The sequence below is a fragment of the Rhizophagus irregularis genome, chromosome 10 (genome assembly GCF_026210795.1).
Source record: "Rhizophagus irregularis chromosome 10, complete sequence".
Lineage (NCBI taxonomy): Eukaryota > Fungi > Glomeromycota > Glomeromycetes > Glomerales > Glomeraceae > Rhizophagus > Rhizophagus irregularis.
The window spans coordinates 4,755,760-4,777,312 of record NC_089438.1 but is presented as its reverse complement, the minus strand read 5'-3'; the positions used below and the strand labels follow the sequence as shown (position 1 = coordinate 4,777,312).

Sequence of the window (21,553 nt, the reverse complement as noted above, 5' to 3'; positions counted from 1 at the left end):
GATCGAAATAAAATAATTTGTGATTTTATTCAGTTAGAATAACCAAATATTATTTTATAAAAATAAAATAAAATATCTAGACAAAAAAAAATAAAATAATTTTTTATTTAATCTATAATTAATAAAATTTTTGTATTATTAAAAGATTTTTTTTGCTACTATTTTTTTTTTATTGTTTGTTTTTTATTGTAGTAAATTTTTAATTATATAAAATAGGGCGTATGAATTAATCCTGTTGCAACGCAACAGGCTACAGCTAGTATATTCCTATAAAATATTACAAGAGAGATCGTAATATCACATGATCAGAAAACAATCATCTCGTTACGCTAACTATCGCTATTACGATGTGAATTATTTTAATATTAATAAAATAATACAATTAAATCATAAAACTACCGCTAAATGGAATGACCATAGTTAAATATTAGAATATTATTTCATAATTTTATGATTCGTTCGTAAAATAGTAATACAGTAAGTATATCAAATATTGCGCCGATGCTTAAATAATTACGAATAATAAAAAATAGAGTACATCGCAATGTTGTTATACAACTCATACCGATGTAACAACGTACTATTAATATGTTAACACTTGTTGCCATCGCTGGCGCAACCATAGCATGTTGCTCTCATACCCGTAACCAAATACTAAATAAATACTAAACATCCGTGTTGTACTACTGCCTTGTACCCATAATCCCTATAATAAATTTTTTAGGTAGTACTTTGTTTTTCATTTTTGTTACACATAATTAATTCAATAAATAGAACTAGTGGTAGCCCGTTGATCCGTTGGAGTACGGAAAATTATTATGATAAATCAATATTTGATATCATACAATTAATTTGATGTCAGGACAATTTAAAAGTGTATATCAGCTCAGACATTACTTTTCTTTTCAAATTTATAAATAAACTTTTAAAGCTTTATAATATATTATCGCTTTCATTAATCAAAAGTTTATGTATTACTATATCACAAAATTCATAATGATACACAAACAATATGATGAAAAATTTTAGATTATTTACAATAAAGGAAACAAAAAGAATTTGTGAAAATTGGAACCAAGAACGATTTTTTGTTATTTTACATTAATTTTTTTTTTCTTTTCAATAATTTCTACTATTACTACTACTACTGCTATTACTTCTATTATTCAGTTATTAAATTCATCTTTTAATACACATGAGAAAGTTCTTTTGTCAACATATCATAATTAACATTATTATGTCAATATTCAACTCACATATAAATAGTTATTTACAATAACATATATTAAACGGCATATTTAGTTATTTAGATACGAATAATACGATAGGGTTTTGTCCTTTCCCATTACTAGTCTATTATAGGTTAGCAATCTGGCTAAATTAAGTAGATCGTGATCGTCTGATACCTAATTAGGTTAATTCCAAGTACAAATTTGTTCGGAACGGAAAAAAAAAATTTTTTTTTGGTTACTATATGATAAAAAAATTTCATATAAATATCAAGTCTTGGTTATATCAAGAAAATAAATTAATTTTTTAAATATTTTTTTTTTTATTTATTATCAAACAAGAAAATTCATTTAATTATCATATTAACAATATGATCTCGAAATTGTTCGAAAATTTTGATTACCTTTCATTGATAGGTATCACATTAATAATTTATGTGACACATTATTATTATAAATATTTTTATCGTATCAATCCTTTACCTGGCCCTATTCCATTCCCATTATTTGGAAATTTACCTCAATTATATATTTGGCATGGTGGAAATCTTAAAAAATTTTTTGGATCTAACCATAAAAAATATGGTGATTTATTTGAGTTCTATTTTAATGGACGCTTTATAACTTTAAATAAAATAGAATATATCGAAAAACTTTTATTGGCTTCATCAAAAAATCCATATATTAAGAAATTTTCTGATAAAAATTGTAGAGGATTTCATGAATTAGGGATAATGGATAAGGGAATATTATTAAATCAAGATTATAAATCATGGAGATATAATCGTAATTTTTTTTCACAAGCTATTTTATCACCAAAATTTGTCAGCGAAGCTCCTCATTTGATAAATAAACTTTTTAATGAATTGGAAGGTTATTGGGATAAATTATATATTAAAGAAGAGGTTATCAATGAGAATAGAAATAAAATGGATGTTTCTACATGGTTTAATCTATTTACAAATGATGTGATTATCACATTATTAACTGGTGAAAGATCTTATACTATGGCTGGATATTTTAATGAACTTAGTGATGATGAAAAAGCTGAACGTCCATCTGCATTAATTGATGAGACTGTAAAATTTGTTCATGCGATTCGTAAACATTTTTTGGGTTTATTAATATTTCAATTCGTCCCTCCTTTTTTAAGACATTATTTTCCATATTTTAAGAATAAATCTGATGATATTCTTCAAAACATCGAATTTATAAATCAAAGAATGGATGCAATCATCAAAAGACGTAGAGAAGAAATTGAAAATACTCCATTAGATAAACCTTTATCAAACGACCTTTTGACATCGATAATCACTGCAAATACACCTCGTGATATTAATTATAATAAAATTGATGATAAAGAAGTTACGAGACCCATGACCGATTCTGAAATTCGTGTTATTATTTTCGATGGAATAATTGCTGGAACTGATACTGTGAGTATTTTGTAAATATTTAACAAAATTTTTGATGAATATTATTTTAACGTCTTATTTTTTCCTTCATTCTTTCCTTCAATAGACTGCGAATACTATTTCATTCATTGTCTATTATCTTGCACATCATCCAGATGTTAAAAGAAAAATGTTGAACGAAATTGATAGAATCTTTCAAGATGATAAAACGCGTCTAATTACCGAAAATGATATTCATAATTTAAAATATTGTGAAGCGATTGTAAAAGAAGTATCTCGTATTTTTTCAGTTGCAAATTCATTTTCAAGATGTCTTGAAAAACCTGATGAAATAGGAGGTTATCAATGGCCAGCTGATACAATCATTAGAATTAATATTGATGCTATTCATAATAATGAAGAATATTGGGATGAACCTGAGAAATTTAATCCTGATAGATGGATGGTTGAAGGTTTTGAACCAAAGAAAAATTCTTTTATTATGTTTGGAGGAGGATTAAGAGTTTGTCCAGGAAGAAAATTGGCAATGATTGAATTAGTTTGTTTGATGGTTTTATTATTTAGAAAATATGATATTGATTTAATAGATAAGAAAGCTCCTTTAAAAACTGAATCAAGTATTATAACTGCATGTACTGAATTATTGGTTGAAATTAAATTAAGAAATTAGTAACATTCCCGTCAGTAGTATTTAAAATGCTATAATTTATTATTAAATTGAATTTATAATTATATTAGTACTTAAAATTTATAACGAAAAAAAATCTTTTTATCATATGTATGAATTTTGATATTTATTAAAAATTTTTTTTGATTTTGATTTTGATTTGAAAGTTGATATTTAATAAAAGTAAAACTAAAAATTAAATATTCTACGGAAATATATCGATTTAATTCAGATATTATGTTTTATGTATTTGCTATTACGTGAATCAAAATGATATTTTTGCGCTATTGTTAGTTTGTCCCATTTCAATTACTGCTAGTTCTGCTAAAAACAAATAATTTTAAAAAATTTTTAATATCGGATTCGTCAGGATCCTGAAATATACTGTACAAAAGTTCTGAGTTTACGTAGAGTGGAATAATACTGGTCAAAACTTTATTACCATTTTTATTAATTCCAGCCCTGAAAAAGTGTATACAATGGACTACTACTGGATCTGGCCTCAGTCTATATATTATATTTCGGGTCCTGATTCGTTAATCTTTATTATTATAATTTTTTTTTTAATAAAACATAAATAAACTAAGTAATTTTTGATACATCAATAAGTCTATGACTTTTAACATTGTATTTATAGTACAATAATACATAAAATTATTTTCCGAAAAAAAAAATTTAAATATCCAATCAAAAATTAGCCAATCAAAAACCAACCGATCGATTTGAGGTCTGGGTAATGAATAGATTCATATTTTATTATGATAATATTAATTACAAAGTAATAAATTCACATTTATAATGATATTATTGATTATAAAGTAATAAATTATATTTTTGATATTATTATATGTTATAACTATAATTGCATAAATGATAATAATTGTAAAATATTATCAAAATCTACTCTTGATAGCAAAGTATACTAACAAATTAAACAATATACATTAATAAAATATAGTAATAAATAGTACTAAAATTTTTTTTTTTTTTGAAATGTAGACCGAGACGGGAGTTAAAACGAGTTTATGGATCGAGTCCTTAACGAAGGAGCAACAAACACCACCCGTACACGTATGAACGCAACTTCCTCCTAAGAAGAAATCGCCTCGCCTGTTATTGAAAAAAAAAACAACACTAGGTATGGTCAACACTGTCTAAGATCGAACGTAAAGAGAAAAAAGAAGAAAAAAAATTATATACATGGAAAGAATTTGCTAAAGTAAAATTTATATAAGAGTTGTAATGAAGAAAAGAGGCCCATCCACCAGAATGCAAATAATTCGAGGTAATCAAGACCAACCACAGAGGATCGGAGAACCGAGTGATGCGTCGGGAGTACCGTCCGGAATGATAAAAAAAGGATGTTGTCGAGAAGAAAATCCGGATGACTGGGCGCGTCAGTGACACGGACACGGCTCGCATTCCTGCGGTAGAGGTGGTTTGTTGGAAGAATTAAGTTTAAGTTTTTTAGGACGCTTTCGTTTATCTTTTCTTGATATGTTTCTTGCTCGTTCCCAAGCATGAAGCTTGTCATTATTTGGAATCCAAATTTCTTTAATAAAGTAATTGAGAAATGAGGACATTAATTCAAAAATAATTTTCCGAATAATGGTCATACCATAGAGTTCTTGCAGAATTAGTTGATTAATTCAAAAGATACATCGTGTGTATTGCTAGTGATGGTAGTGAATAACAATAAGTGATTGATGCAGTGATGCTATATTTAAGAAATTTGATCGAATTCGGGTCCGGGAGGTAAGAAGCCATCGAATTATAAAGAATCGTTTTTAAATAGGACAAATGCGTTTGCAGTGATATTCGTAACGGAGAACAAAGACCTAGATGGCCATTAGTGTCTAAATGTTGACGACAAATCGTAAATAGTACTGAAAGTCTAAAATATAAATATAATAACAGATAACGTAAAAAATTCGTTAGAGTCACGTGACATGTGATTATCTCGTGATACAAGCGCGAAAAAAAAAAAATTGATAGATGTCAAATTCATTCATAGTATCGTGATAAAAGATTTTTTTATTTTACTTAATATGATTTAAAAATTCAATAAATACTGCGTATCCTTTAAATATCTACGAATATGTTATTTATTTATTTTCTTAATTTAATTTCAACTAATAATTCGGTACAGGTAGTTATAATACTTGATTCAGTTTTTAAAGGAGCTTTCTTATCTATTAAATCTATATCATACTTTCTAAATAATAAAGCCATTAAACAAACTAATTCAATCATTGCCAACTTTCTTCCTGGACAGACTCTTAATCCTCCTCCAAACATAATAAATGAATTTTTCTTTGGTTCAAAACTTTCAACCATCCATCTATCAGGATTAAATTTATCAGGTTCATCCCAATATTCTTCGTTATGATGAATAGCATCAATATTAATTCTAATCATTGTTTCGGCTGGCCATTGATAACCTCCTATTTCGTCAGGTTTTCCAAGACATCTTGGAAATGAATTTACGACAGAGAAAATACGAGATACTTCTTTTATAACCGCTTCGCAATATTTTAAATTATGAACATCATTTTCGGTAATTGGACGCGTTTTATCACCTTGAAAGATTCCATCAATTTCGTCCAACATTTTCTTTTTAACATCTGGATAATGTGCCAAATGATAGATAATGAATGAAATAGTATTCGCAGTCTATTCAAGGAAAGAATAAAACGTTAAAATAATATTCAAAATCAAAAAATCAAAAAATTTTTTTTTTAAATATTTGACAAAAGTACAAAAAATATACTCACAGTATCAGTTCCAGCAATTATTCCATCAAATATAATACCACGAATTTCAAGATCAGTCATAGGTCTCATAACTTCTTTATCATCAATTTTATTATAATTAATATCACGAGGTGTGTTTGCAGTGATTATCGATGTCAAAAGGTCGTTTTGTAAAGGTTTATCTAATGGAGTATTTTCAATTTCTTCTCTACGTCTTTTGATAATTGAATCCATTCTTTGATTTATAAATTTGATGTTTTGAATAAAATCATCAGATTTATTCTTAAAATATGGAAAATAATGTCTTAGAAAAGGAGATACGAATTGAAACATTAATAAACCCAAAAAATGTTTACGAATTGCATGAACAAATTTTACAGTCTTATCAATTAATGCAGATGGACGTTCAGCTTTTTCATTCTCACTAAGTTCATTAAAATACCCAGCCATAGTATAAGATCTTTCACCAGTTAATAATGCGATAATCATATCATTTGTAAATTGATTAAACCATGTAGAAACATCCATTTTATTTCTATTCTCATTAATAACTCCTTCTTTAATATATAATTTATCCCAATAACTCTCCAATTCATTAAAAAGTTTATTTATCAAAAGAGGAGCTTCATTGACAAATTTTGGTGATAAAATAGCTTGTGTAAAAAAATGACGATTATATCTCCATGATTTAAAATCTTGATTTAATAATATTCCCTTTCCCATTATCCCTAATTCATGATATCCTTTACTATCATTATCAGAAATTTTTCTAATATATGGATTTTTTGATGAAGCCAATAAAAGTTTTTCAATATATTCTAATCTATTTAAAGCTATAATTCGTGTATCAAAATGTAATTCAAATAAATCACCATATTTTTTATGATTAGATTCGAAAAAATTTTTAAGATTTCCATTATGCCAAATATATAATTGAGGTAAATTTCCAAAGTATGGGAATGGAAAAGGACCAGGTAAAGGATTGATACGAGTAAAATATTTATAATAATAATGTGTCACATAAATTATTAATGTGATACCTATTAATGTAAGGTAATCAAAATTTTCGAACAATTTAGAGATCATTTTATTATACTTTATAATAATAAATAAAGGAAAAATTTTAAATTTTTAAAAAAATAATAATATTTTCTTGATATAACCAAGACTTGTGAAAGTGATGTATTTATATTAAATTTTACCATATGCATGGTAAAAAAAAAAAAAAATTTTTTTTTCCGTTCCGATAAATTGATAAATTGATTAACCGAGTTTTCGCTTGATTCATTGAATTTCAGATCACGGTCCGCCAAGATTGTTAACTTATAATAGACTAGTAATATATAAGGAATTTAACTAATATCCGTTGTATATACGGTATGGTGAATAAAATATAGTTAATACGATACTCATGCAAATGGGATTATGTCATACCGCATCATCGAGATCGTAAGCAAAAAAAAATACATAATGCGCAGTTTTATTTCTTTTTGATACTTTAATTTGGGAAACAATGCAATTATGATATGTCGGTAAAGAAACTTTCTCTTATATATTAAAGGATGAATTTTAATAGTAATAATAGTAGTAGCGAAAAGTCGTAATAATAGAACTCATTAGATCGCCGATTATAGAAATTCATTCAGATAATAAAATTCTTTAAAAGGAATAATGAATACGGATTACCCATTTTAGGTTAATTTTTTCATTATATTAATAGACATGTGGAATATTAAAATGTTGAAAAATTTAACCAATGATTTTTAAAAACGTGATTCGTCATTTATTACAGTTAGACAAGATCAGGGTTGCTGCGTTATCGATATTGCGATCTTTTTTTTTTTTTAACAAATTATTTAGTTTCAAAAGGATACACATTTTTATTGAAAATTTCGAATTACGTATATTTTCCGTTCGATACTTCATTTACAGCTGTATATATAATCATTATTATAATGAACTTTTTTTTGACTGTTTCTATTAAGTTTACTTGGAATTTCAAAGAAGGTATTCAATTTCGTTTTCCTAAAATATTTACTTTTAGAAATTTTATGAGATTGGCAAAAATAAGGGGTATAGCTCTTGGGCTGTATTATAATGGTTATGATAGGTTAATCGCATAAAATACGGTAATTTTATATTTTAAAAAGTTTTTTACTTCAAATCACTGGGGGTGATCATCACCGTTGGCCAGAATTATCAATTTTTACCGGCACTATTTTTTTAATGCTGGTCGATCGTCATAATTTCAGTCACCGGTGATCATCACCCCCGGTGATAGTTAGAAAAATTCTTTTAAAAAATGTTGATTTTTTTTTCTTTCATTTTATTATCATATTTTCTAATCGTTTTATTTTCAGTTTGAAACATTAAGAAATACTATAAGTCAGATTTGTTTGATTGTTAACCTTATTCTTGGTCTCATAAAAAATTAATTTGCCGATTATATTCAATATATTTATTCTGTTAAACAAAATTATTTTAACTAACACATTATCTACAATAAATTGGATCCGCTTATTTTTCTTATATAAGTTTTATTTTATCTATATGTGGGTTTTGAACTAAAAGAAAAATTCATTTATTTTTATCAAATATCAACTTTGAAGGAAGGAATGAATTATTTTGGTAAATCAAATGGTAAAAGTTGTAAGAAATAATTGTAGAATTACTCAATACTCAGAAATAATTCGAACAACTACTTACTTAACACTGCCTCTATTAACACTTCAGTATTATTCACCAAGAATCAAAGTTGCCGGACGTTAGTAATAATTACGGTCAAAATTATGAATGTGATTAAAATCACACTATCACGGCATGTCATAAATTTAGTGCAGTAAAAACTGAATAATCAAATTCTGGCCAAAATTAGACAAGCAAAAATTAAAAATCTAATCCCAGCTATTTTGTTAAGCGTGTACGGGTCCTATTGACCGAAAATATTTTTTTTTAAAAAATCATTATATTATATATTTAAAAAAAAAAAAGTTTAGGACATAGTTTAATACTAGGTAACGGGGACCGTTGGAGCGTTCGAAACGTCGATGAATTATTTAAGTATTACAATTTTTAAAATAGTAACATAGTAAGTAGTACGGTAATAGTTACACTTTTAAACTATTTTATAATAAATAAATTATTTAATTATTGTTATTGTTGCTATGACAAACGGACATTGCATGTCTCGAGTCTAACTTATAGTCCTACGTTACGCTTACGCTTCGGACAAACTAAATATATAATTAACATAAAAAAAAAATTCCGGGATATAACCTGATTAACCTCGTGATTATAATCTATCCCGTGATTATAAGCATCTGGACGTTTCACGACGTACGATTTTTCCGCGTAACACAATCGAAAAAAAAAGTTGATAAATATAAAGAATTTTTTTTTATTTTACTTTATAATATGATTGAAAAAGTTTAATTTGATTTTACTAAATAAATATCTAAGAAATCTAAGAAATTTTCTAATTTCTTAATTTAATTTCAACTAATAATTCAGAACAAGCTGTTATAATACTTGATTCAGTTTTTAAAGGAGCTTTCTTATCTATTACATCAATATCATATTTTCTATATATTAAAGCTATTAAACCAGCTAATTCAAGCATTGCCAACTTTCTTCCTGGACATAGTCTTAATCCTCCTCCAAACATAACAAATGCTTTTTTCTTTGGTTCAAACCCTTCAACCATCCATCTATCGGGATTAAATTTATTTGGTTCATCCCAATAGTCTTCATTAAGATTCATAGCATCAATATTAATTCTTAACATTGTATCAGCTGGCCATTGATAACCTGCTATTTCATCAGGTTTTTCAAGACATCTTGGAAATGAATTTACGACTGGGAAAATACGAGATACTTCTTTTATAACCGCTTCACAATATTTTAAATTATTAATATCCTTTCTGGTAATTGGACGTTTTTTGTCACCTTGAAAGTTTCTATCAATTTCGTCCAACATTTTCTTTTTAACATCTGGATAAAGTGAAAGATAATAGATAATGTATGAAACAGTATTCGCAGTCTATTGAAAGAAAGAATAAAGCGTTAAATAATATTAATAATCAAAATTAATTATATATTGAAAGTACTAAAAAATATACTCACAGTATCAGTTCCACCAACTATTCCATCAAATAAAATACCACGAATTTCAAGATCAGTCATAGGTCTATTAGCTTCTTTATCAACAATTTTATTATAATTAACATCACGAGGTGTATTTGCAACAATTACTGAAGTCAAAAAGTCACTTGGTAAAGGTTTATCTAATGGAGTATCTTCAATTTCTTGTTTACGTTTTTTAATAATTTCATCCATTCTTTGATTTAAAAATTTGAGATTTTGAAGAATATCATCAGATTTTTTCTTAAAATATGGAAAATAATGTCTTAAAAAAGGAGATACGAATTGAAACATTAATAAACCCAAAAAATGTTTATGAATTGCATTAACAAATTTTACTGTCTCATCAATTAATGCAGATGGTCTTTCAGCTTTTTCATCATCACTGAGTTCATTAAAATATCCTGCCATTGTATAAAATCTTTCACCAGTTAATAAAGCGAAAATCATATCATTTGTAAATAAATTGAACCATACAGAAATATCCAATTTATTTCTATTCTCTTTTATAGCATTTTCTTTAAGATATAATCTATCCCAATAACTCTCCAATTCATTAAAAAGTTCATTTACCAAATTAGGAGCTTCATTGACAAATCTTGGTGATAAAATAGCTTGTGTAAAAAAATTACGATTAAAACTCCATGATTTATAATCTTGATTTAATAATATTCCTTTTCCTAACGCTCCTAATTCATGAAATCCTTGACCATTTTCATTAGAAATTTTCTTAATAAATGGATTTTTTGCTGAAGCTAATATAAGTTTTTGAATTTGTTCTATTCGATTTAGTCCTATAAAGCGTACTTCAAAATAGAACTCAAATAAATCACCATATTTTTTTTGATTAGTTTCGAAAAATTTTTTGAGACTTCCACCATTCGAAATATATAATTGAGGTAAATTTCCAAAGTATGGAAATGGAAAAGGACCAGGTAAAGGATTGATACGAGTAAAATATCTATAATAATAATATGTCACATAAGTTATTAATGCGATACCTATCAATGAAAGGTAATTAAAATTTTCGAATAATTTTGAGATCATATTATTATTATACTTTATAATAAATGAAGGGAAAATTTTAAAAGATTAATAAATTAAATTTATTTTCTTGATATAACCATAGACTTTTGAAAGTGATGTATTTATATTAAATTTTTACCATATGAATGATTGATTTTTTTTCCGTTCCGGATAAATTTGTTCTTAGAAATAACCGAGCTTTCGCTTAATTATTAAATTATTATTTTATTAAAAATGTAATCTAGTATTAAAGCAGTTTTATTTCTTTTTAACATGCCTTAATTTGCTATATGAGTTGAATGTTAACGTAAAATACTTAAAAAAAAATTTTAAAATACACTTAAAATTGCAATTAAAATATAATTTAAGTATAATTTAAAATTTTAAGTATATTCTAATTCTATATAAGTACATTTTTTTGGTACACATTTTTTTAAATTGGGAATAATGTAATTATAATGTCTGTAAAGGAACTTTTTCGGCAATTAAATTTATTCAATTTTAGCAATTGCGATTTTTATTTAAATTCTCTCTAATAAGCGAGGTAAATTTTAAGTAATGACACTCTGTAAAAAAAAGTCGATCCATTTTTTATATTCCATCTTTTTTTTCGTAAAAGGCTCATATTTCCGAAATTTTCCGTGAATGGGTCCGTGAAAGGCTCATTCGAATCGTGATTACATCATTAAAATTTTTTATAGAGGCAAAATAAATATTAAATGTTTAATAATTCAAGAATTGGTAGATCTTTATATATTAATTAATATTAAGTAGTAGTAATAATAGATTTCATTATCATTAAAAAAAATTTAACATTATTAGAACGTAAAAGAACAAAGGATCGTCGATTATAAAAAATTCAATGTTTCAAAAGGAAAAGATTAGCAGTAAAATTATGATGTTTTGATTAACCAATGATTTTCAAAAAATGTGATTGGCTACTTTATAATTAAATTGCGTTGTAGGTGATCCTATTTTTTTTAACTAAATTTGTATTTATTTATTGAAAATTTCGTACTACATATATTTTTCCATTCGATATTTCTATAAATAGCATAAAACACTAAAGACGGTAATTGTTAAAAAAAGGAAAGGTCAAATTTATGAATATAGTAAAATTAGTAAAATATTTATATATGGTATTAAAATCATTCTTAAATGGGATCAGCATTCCAAAGTCTTATGTTACTAATCTAGTCTAGTTTAATCATGTCATGTCTCGACTTGACCCCATCACCCATAGAACAAAGGGTCGAAGGGTGCTTATATCTGATATGGTTTTTTTTATTATGTAATCATTGTTTCATATTATCTAATAATAGTATTTTTTTTTTTCATTGTATAACCTATAGCCCTACACAGCCAATTCAATGGTGTGGCTTATTGGTGGTAGATAGACTATTTAATCTTCTAATATGTAAGCTGCGCATTATTAGTTGGCTATAAATAATTAGTTGACGATAATTTTGTGGTGATACTCATTTTTTGAAAATCATTATAGTTGATAACAAGAAAGAACAATATCCTGATTAAAATACATCATGTTTAGTTTTTTAGATAAATTTTGACGGTTACTATTAAATTTCTTGTGACATTACAGGTGTAATTCATGTAATTCATGTGTCATTACGTAATTTTGCCAACTTGGATAACAATGTAAACTTAATAAGAAAAAAAAATCACAGGTTCACAAAATCCAAAAAACCAATTAAGGACACGGTAATGGTACCGGTCATTATGCCTGAAAAAAAAATTAAATAAATTTTTTTTTACGAAGGTTCATATACATACATATATATGTATTTTGAAAAAAAGGAAAAAAAACTGTCACTTGAAAAATTTTTTAATTAAATAATATAGGAAATTTCAATTAATAAGAAATTATAAATAAGTAATAGATGCACTTCATGCAAGGGGATGGCCAGAAATGACGTAATTTAAATTTTAGGATTTTTGACCCCCTTCATTCATTTTAGGAAATGTAAAATTAAAACATAATTCTGGCTAGAATTATATTAACTACAAGTGTCTAAAAATGGAGGGTGTGTAACATCATCATGGTCTTAACCCCCTCCCCCTTAGGAAATGACGTCATTTCTGGCCACCCAACCATTGCAACCATGCAAACACCAAATATATATTATTAAATAGGGAGTAGCTATATCGGTCACAGGGCCCTGATGATGATAATAACATTTACCCCATTTTTTTACTTCTCAATGTTTGATAAAAATATCGTATCTTCAAGGAACTCGTTTTGCCGCCTTAAATATTTTAATTTTTCTCATTAAAATAATGGCTTCTCGTCCCTTGTTTATATTATATTTATCATTGATTTTATTCGTATATCTTCTTATTGTCACCTTTTACTATCTAAATGATACGCTACCAACGCCGTTACCAGTGGAAATAAAACCCACTAACGAAGAAATATTTGCTTTACAGGATAATGTACGAATTCCTTTCCGAACAAAGATGGAATGTGACGGTTATAATGAATTTAGAGAAATCCCTTTTGAACAATTATGGTTTTGGCCATCAGTCCGCATCTTTATTGGTATATGGTCAGTGGCAGACAAGTATGAGATTCGACATCTCATAAGAACATTAAATTTAAAACAGCGACGAAATTTGGCTGGTGATATTGTAGATTTCAAGTTTATTCTTGGAATACCATCTGATAATAATCCTGAGTTGAAATTAAAATTGAAGGCCGAAAATGACACCTATGGTGACCTCGTCATGCTAGATATGGTGGAGAATATGAATAATGGAAAGGGATATTATTATTGGAAGTGGATAGCGGAGCAACTTGACACTACACGATACGATTATGTTTCAAAGGTAGATGATGACTTATTCATCCACTTTCAAAATTTGGCACTTAACCTTCGACCATTGACACGAGGCCATTTGTATTATGGAAACAAGTCGCCTCATAGTTTTTTTATACGTGGCACGATTGAAGTACTATCAGTTGATCTTGCTCACTTGATTGCCTCATTTCCATTTAAGAAAAGAGAATGGAATGGACCTGAAGATGTACAATTGGGAGCCTTTCTGAATAAACATGCAAAATCTCTGAATACAATAGGAGAAAATTGCTTAATTTTTACTGACCCAAGAATTAGAAAAGTTAGACGGAAAATGTGGAGACCATGGGCATCTCCAAATTCGATTGCCATACATTGGCTAAAAGATATTCGCGCATGGAAAGGTGTTATTGATTTATACTTTTCGGATGATAACTAATTTAATAAATCTTTTTTGGATTACATTAAACAATATATATAAGAAGGTAATTTGTTATAGTATGATATAATTATTAGTATAAGGCTAATTTAATTTAACCTAATAGTAAATTTTATATAATTATATAATTTTGCCCAAATTTCCAAAAAAAAAAAAAAATTGTAACAATCAAAAATGTAAGAGACATTATCAAAATGTAAGAAACTTGGTCATTATATTCCATAGTAATGTCCAAATAAATAATATCTATGTAAAGTGAAATAAATAATTACACAAATTTTTTTTTTTAATTAAAAAAAAGTAATTGGCAAAAAATCACGTAAAATATAAATTTTTGGGGAGGGTGATTTAACCCAGATTATTTAACCTAGGTGGCAAGTTAGCAATTATTATTATAGGTGGAAGTGTAAACTTTATAAAGATTAAATCTCTGTATTACTGTCCAACAAATTTATATAATATTGTATAATATATATATATTCAAGAAATAAAATATTTATTCATTAATGTAAACTCATTTTACCTGAAACGATTCAAGTATATATATTTTTGAGCATGAAAAATATGCTTAATATGTATAAACTATTTGGTTATTATAATGAACTTTTTTTTTTCCAATCGTTTATATAGGTTTACTTATTTTTTGCCAATATCTTATAATTTCTAACTTTGGAAACAAAAATTGAATACTTTCTTTGGAATTCTAATTTTTATACATAGCCGTAATAGAGTATTAGGGTAAAGACTCCAAAACAGACAAAGATATCTATCAATGAAAATATTAACCGAAAAGTGAAATCAAAGTAGAAATTAACCGAAAAGTTATGAAATAAAGGTAGAAATTTAAAAACCAAAACAAGATTAGATATGTCAGACACATCAAATATAAAAAATGAACCAAAACTTACCAATTAAATATGCAAATTACATTCACTGGAGATTATTACAGAAAAAAGTTGGGAGGGTAAAAAAGTTAAAAAAGCGTTTTGCGTTAAACTGGCTACGTAATAATGGCATGATCATAATTTATGTAAGTTTCTCTCAGCCCAATGTTTCGCCCAGTTGCTCTTTTGAGTTTTGGCGAGAACGGAGTATATGCCATGACTGCATGATTATCCTATAAAATAGGATAAATAAATTAGAGATTTAAACATAAAACACATTAAACCAATAAACCTCATGTTCCATGACAACATACATGCAACATCTGCAACATCTTTGTTGTATTATAATTATTACCAATTATATAAAATATGTATTAATCATTTCTTTTTGTGGTGATATCTGTTCTACAAATTTATTTTTATAATTTTTATTTTTCAAAAAAAGGAAATTTTTGAAAAATCATTATCTGTAATATTACAACTCTCTGACTTCAAAAGTAGTAATAGATTGCAACCCTATTGCAATACATCAATTACATACTACATCTTTAGGTTTATCAAATTTCACTGTGTATTTTGCATATCTTGTATTGCATCACCTATTAATTCTTTGCTAGACCTGCTGTGCCACAAGAAACTAGCCAATATTTATATCAACAAAGAGGTTAACACCAATCAAATACAAATATGCAAATACAACTGCCATTAAAAAAATTTCTAGGATTTTTTTGAATAATAATAGATCGGTATAGTATAATATATATAAAAAATTTTTTGATATTTTTCAATGACAATAAATCAAAAATTTTTTGGGATTTTTTTTTAATAACAATAGATAATGAATAATAGATATTCTTTAATAACAATAAATCAGTATACTATTTCTTCCTTTTGCCTTCTTTTTTCTTTCTTTTTCAACTTCTTCATTCCTTTCTTTCATCCTTATTTTTCCATTTTGCTTCTCTCCTTCTTTCCTTTTCATCTTTTTTATTCTTTCCTTCAAATAAAAGTCTTGTCCACTAGTGATAGCTTGCCCATTTTTATCATTCAGAAAACATACAGAATAATATAGTATGGAAAAAAATACAAAAATGTTTTAGTTTCGCGCATTAAAATTTATGCATAGAAATTTTTAATGACAAATGACCAAATGACCAAATGATTGATGTCATTTGTCATAATCATACTGACACCCTTAATTGTGGCGCAATTTTATATGATCATGTGAAATTTATTTATACAATTTACAGTAGGATTGCATCGTTCAGAATAGAAACTGTGCTGTATAATCATAAATCATATTTTTGCAAATGATTCAAATAATAAATACCAAATGATTCATGATTATTATGACAAGGGATTAGACAAATCCTTTATAACAAGGTCATTTCTGAATACTGAATATTTATACTGCAAATACAGCCATGATGTTCTTTTCCAGTTTAACTAAATCCTTCAAATGCTTATCTACTGGTGGTAGCATTTCGAATATGCTGAGTAATGGTTACATTGCTCGTTATAATACAAAGGCTAATGTTTTTTTTAACCGGACGCGAGAACTCAGATATTTCAGAAATGCATTTAGTAATGAGCAACCTCGACTTCATGTTATTCTAGGACCTCCTAGTACTGGAAAAACTGCCTTAATCCGTGAGATAACTACTAAAAATGAAAACTTCAGCCCTCTTTTTATTAACTGCCGTAACGGGCAGTTTGACTCTCCAGAGAATGTATATAATTCTCTTTCCATCCAATTCAAAACACTTGCCGATAAACAAATGAAATACCTGGAGAAATTGCCAAATGAGCTGGAGATCAAGGATAAGATTCTTGATTTTGTCAATTTTGTTGCTGAAAAAGGAAAGGAAAAAATTACCTCTGATAGGGTCAGTGAATTGCTTAGTAAGATTGTTGGTACTCTTCGGATTGGAACTTTTGGAATGGTTATAGAATACCACAACCTATTTTGGTTATTGATGAAGCAAACTTGTTTAGCCAACTTGGTAACAGTTCGAAGGAAGGGGCATCCCTTCTCAAATCATTTCTTAACTGGATACAAAAGAAGAAAGACGCTTTCATGCTATTCTTACCTCTTCCGATTCATTTTTTATTAATTAGATTGAAAGTCGTGAGTCATCTTATAATCCTTATAATCATATTTGATAACAATGTAAAGGTTATAATTCTCTAATTTACATTTGTTTCAATAGAATTGCAAATTCCACATGTAACTCCATATGTTGTTGGAGATTTGAGTATAGGAGAAGCTGAAGATTATTTTGAAAAGCATGTTCTTCCTCAACATGGTATGTCCCATCAATTTATATATACAGAATATTCAAATAATGGTAATTTTTTGTCCAAATAGGATGTGAAGAACTCAAAGGCAAATTTGACCATGTCAGAAGGATAACGGGTACACGTATGCTCATCATTAATATGTATGTTAGTGAATACAAAAATAATGGAGGGAAACTTGAATGTACATATCAGATTAATTTTCTTTAAAAGCTGCGAATTTCTATTGACTTAAAAACTTAATGTCATAACTAATTATTTTGCAGATGATGAATTTTCAGTTTTCAGGCAAGAAGATGATAAGTTACGAACTGGTCTTGATCCTTTTGGTTTTCCAGGCGAGCCTATTGACCCACTCTGGGATCGAAATGATTTAATCAAAGTTATGAAAAAAATTGTGGAGGCGGAGAATAAAGGATTTGTCTTAGAACGGGATCTGATTGAAGAAATTGGAATAAGAAAACTTCATTCACTTGTTTATAATAATTTTTTACACCGTCGACAAACCAATATGTTTGCCAATGACATTAACGCACCAAATGAAGTAATTTTGACTGCGATGAATCAGCCGTCATTGCGTGCTATGGAGCGTCTTCTAAAGATTCTTGCATAGTTAGAGAAGGTTTTGTAATTAAACAGTTGGTACGATTTCCAAAAGTCAATAATTATTTTTGTACAAGCTCTATCAACTTTATTTTGAAAACCCTGCTAAAAAGCGAAATAGGAAATTCATTGTCAAAATTTTGGTCCAAGGATCCACAAAATTATGAAATTATGAAATTATATCATGGGATCACGAGTCTACATCTCTTGTCTAGTACTTTGATTTATTATAATGTTTATTATACTTAATTCACCAAATTGAACTTTATTATTATTATTTAGATAGATTTGGAATCAATGTAGTCAATAAAAGACTCGGGTGTAAGCCGTACAGATTTCATTGATATCTTAACTCCAGCTGTAATTATTTCAGATTTTTAATTCCGGTCGAACTATTTATGAAATATTTATTTATTAGAAGTTATCATTTATGTCACATGATTAGGAAGCTAATTTTTTTTTTGCAAGAGAGAAAAGATAAAAGCGACAAAAAATTTAAAAAAGGTATCACTGTGAATATAAATCAAAAATTTATAAATTTTAGTTTTGATTTTATAAAAATAGTTCTCTTATTTCTTTTACATATATGTAACTGGTAATATATTATATTACATAATTTTTTTTTTAATATACAAATGTTAAAAGGGTTAATGCTTCATACTTTATTTAAAAAATTTGTAATTTAAAATTCAAATACATAACAGATAACGATATCGTGGGATAATATGAAATTTATGAGATAAAATATAGAAAACAAAAATGAAAATATTTAAGTATATATAATAATGACGTTAAAAAAAATACTTGAAATGGGTTATTGAAAATTTTAGTAAGATTTTTTAATTGTCTGTTTATGGAATACCAAACGTTTTTAATTTCATTTCTTGAACGCAATCTTTCAAATACTTTTTCCATGTTCGATTATAAATTCTTCCATGGAATTTTATTATTATTATTATTATAGGAGAGATACTATTCCACCCACTCGTAAATATATTCTTTTTCTCTATGCGTAAAAAGTACGTGGATGGTTAAACAGACTAAAACAAAGAAAAAGTTACTTCAAAGATTCTTTCTTTATAAAAAAAGGATTTAAAGTTATAATTATAATAATTTACTTACGTCGCGGATCCAACTTATTGCACGACCAATGTTGGTATTTAAGCATTTAGCCGTGGTCACAAACGAAAAATGCCAATATAGCTCTTTGACCTCATTATAACGGTTAGTCTTCATAAGATACAATAATTCCATATTAAAATGTTATGGTCCTACTTGGGTTAGACGTGATCTACATTGTAGGGTCGATACTGTACGTCTGATAAAAATAATAAAAATAATTCAATTAATGACGATAAATAGTACATAGTACTAATTTTAGCGAAAATGAAAAAATAGTTTATCGAAACCTATTAATTTTTAATATTATGATATCCGTTTAATATAATATAACGGAATTAAGCTGTTTTAACATAAATTTTCCATTAATAAATTTTTATACTTATCATTAATATAATTTACATAAATCTGTAAGGTTCGTGATTATACAGTATATGAGTATATCTTTATAGAAAAATTTACCATTTGTATTTAACACCGCGTAATATTTATCTACTAGAAGTAGAGTTTCGATCCGTAGCGGTTTTATCCGGTTTTTATCCGGATACCGGCTCGGTTAATTTAGGCTGGGACCACCAAAATTAATAAAAATTTATGGAATAATATTATTTTAATTCTGGCCGAAATTATAGTCCACTCAAAGCCGAAATTTGTAACCTTTTTTAATCATAATCCCACGTTAAAATATTTGAGGTTTTATCCGGATCGAAACACTAACTAGAAGTTGGAACGGTTTACCTGAATATATTTGCAAATTATACTACAAACTCTGCAAAGTGTTCAAAAGAAAAAACACCATGAAAAGAATTTCTCCGTAAAATTAATAGGTCAGATATCATACAGTACATTATATTTAATATTTATTTTAATAAAATTAGGATTATAAAATGGATAAATTTATTTATTATTATGTTATTTAAAATTAAAAAAAAAAAATACAAAAATAATTTTACAGAAAAAAACGCCCGCCTTTCAGTTTAATTATTACAACACACAAGATATATTTTTCTTTAAATTTTAAAAAAAATGTAATATTCAGTATATCATTTAAAAAATCCCTGCAAAATCAATGCCTTGACCATTCTTAGTAATCATTACTTTATTAGGAAGACGATTCCTAATTTTATTTCTATAGCAATTACGTTTGGAATTATGAACTTTTTTGGTAAGAATACCATTGCTGTCACAGTCAATACTCACATTATCAAACTTATGCCTAAAAGATTTAGTACCACCGGAACCATCAGGTTGTATATTTAATCCTTCCGTAAAATCAAAGAGGACATTACGGCATTCGTCAACAATTTGAAGTCCATAAGTTGCGCTCGTATCATCGAAGCCCTTGCTGAAAATTCCCACAACCTCGGTACTGCCACATTCATCTTGAGAAAAGATTACAGTACCTACAACTGATGGATTTCGTTTGAAAATATTTGTGTTGAAATCTGCGTTGACTAAAGCGGAATTACATTGATTTCGTTTTTCAAATGTTTTGGGCAATAATTCACTACCATTTGGAAAAGCTAACGCAATGGTAATTAAGAATAAGAGAACTAGAAATGATAATAATGTATAGTATTTCATTTCTTTTTTTTTAAGAGAAAAAGAGTCGTTATTATTATTATCTTAAAGGAGAATCAAATTCGTGAGGAATGGGAAGTGGGAAAAAAATCACCCTTTTTATATTCCTCGCAAGAAAGGAGAATCTATATTAATAAAATATTTCTTCAATTTCTTCTTTATTTGATCTATTTTTAACCAATTACTACTAAAAAAAAAAAATGTAAATATGCATGCATATGAGTGTGACTAAGATCAGTAAATCTTCTAAATATTATTATCGAATTCAATTATTCAACTCGGAATTTTCTTCTTCTGTAATAAGCTAGCTTATCATTTTTTTTTAATTTTAACGAAAATTAAAAATACCACTTTGCGCTACATCAAAAATAGTCTTACAAGAATATTAGAGTAATTCAACTTAATTTGGTTAATCCGAATGGTCTTTTCACAATGATAACAAAAAAAAGGGTATTATAAAAGTTTAAAAACAAACAATAATTACGTCTTATGCAAACTTTGGATAAATTTATTTGATTCCGTCATGATGATACAAAAAATTTAAAAATAGTATAAAAAAAAAAAATATTATTATGGTCGTAATAAA

At 27.0% G+C, this 21,553-nt stretch overlaps 3 protein-coding genes across 3 annotated transcripts; 2 read left to right on the top strand and 1 right to left on the bottom strand.

Annotated features, from left to right (window-relative positions):
- Positions 1-13,525: 13,525 nt before the first annotated feature.
- OCT59_002464 (uncharacterized protein) lies at positions 13,526-14,482 on the top strand (the record flags this gene model as incomplete). The annotated part of the gene is made up of 1 exon (XM_025309571.2): positions 13,526-14,482. One exon carries the CDS (start codon positions 13,526-13,528, stop codon positions 14,480-14,482), a length of 957 nt encoding a protein of 318 aa, XP_025168593.2.
- A 2,308-nt stretch (positions 14,483-16,790) lies between these two features.
- OCT59_002463 (uncharacterized protein) lies at positions 16,791-18,277 on the top strand (the record flags this gene model as incomplete). Its single annotated transcript, XM_066144522.1, has 5 exons — positions 16,791-17,369; positions 17,485-17,494; positions 17,577-17,672; positions 17,735-17,848; positions 17,931-18,277. 5 exons carry the CDS (start codon positions 16,791-16,793, stop codon positions 18,275-18,277), a joined length of 1,146 nt encoding a protein of 381 aa, XP_065995678.1.
- Positions 18,278-20,433: 2,156 nt separating this feature from the next.
- On the bottom strand, positions 20,434-20,970 carry OCT59_002462 (uncharacterized protein; the record flags this gene model as incomplete). The annotated part of the gene is made up of 1 exon (XM_025332694.2): positions 20,434-20,970. The coding sequence occupies one exon, from the start codon at positions 20,968-20,970 to the stop codon at positions 20,434-20,436; it is 537 nt and encodes a 178-aa protein (XP_025168591.1).
- Between the last annotated feature and the right edge of the window lie 583 nt (positions 20,971-21,553).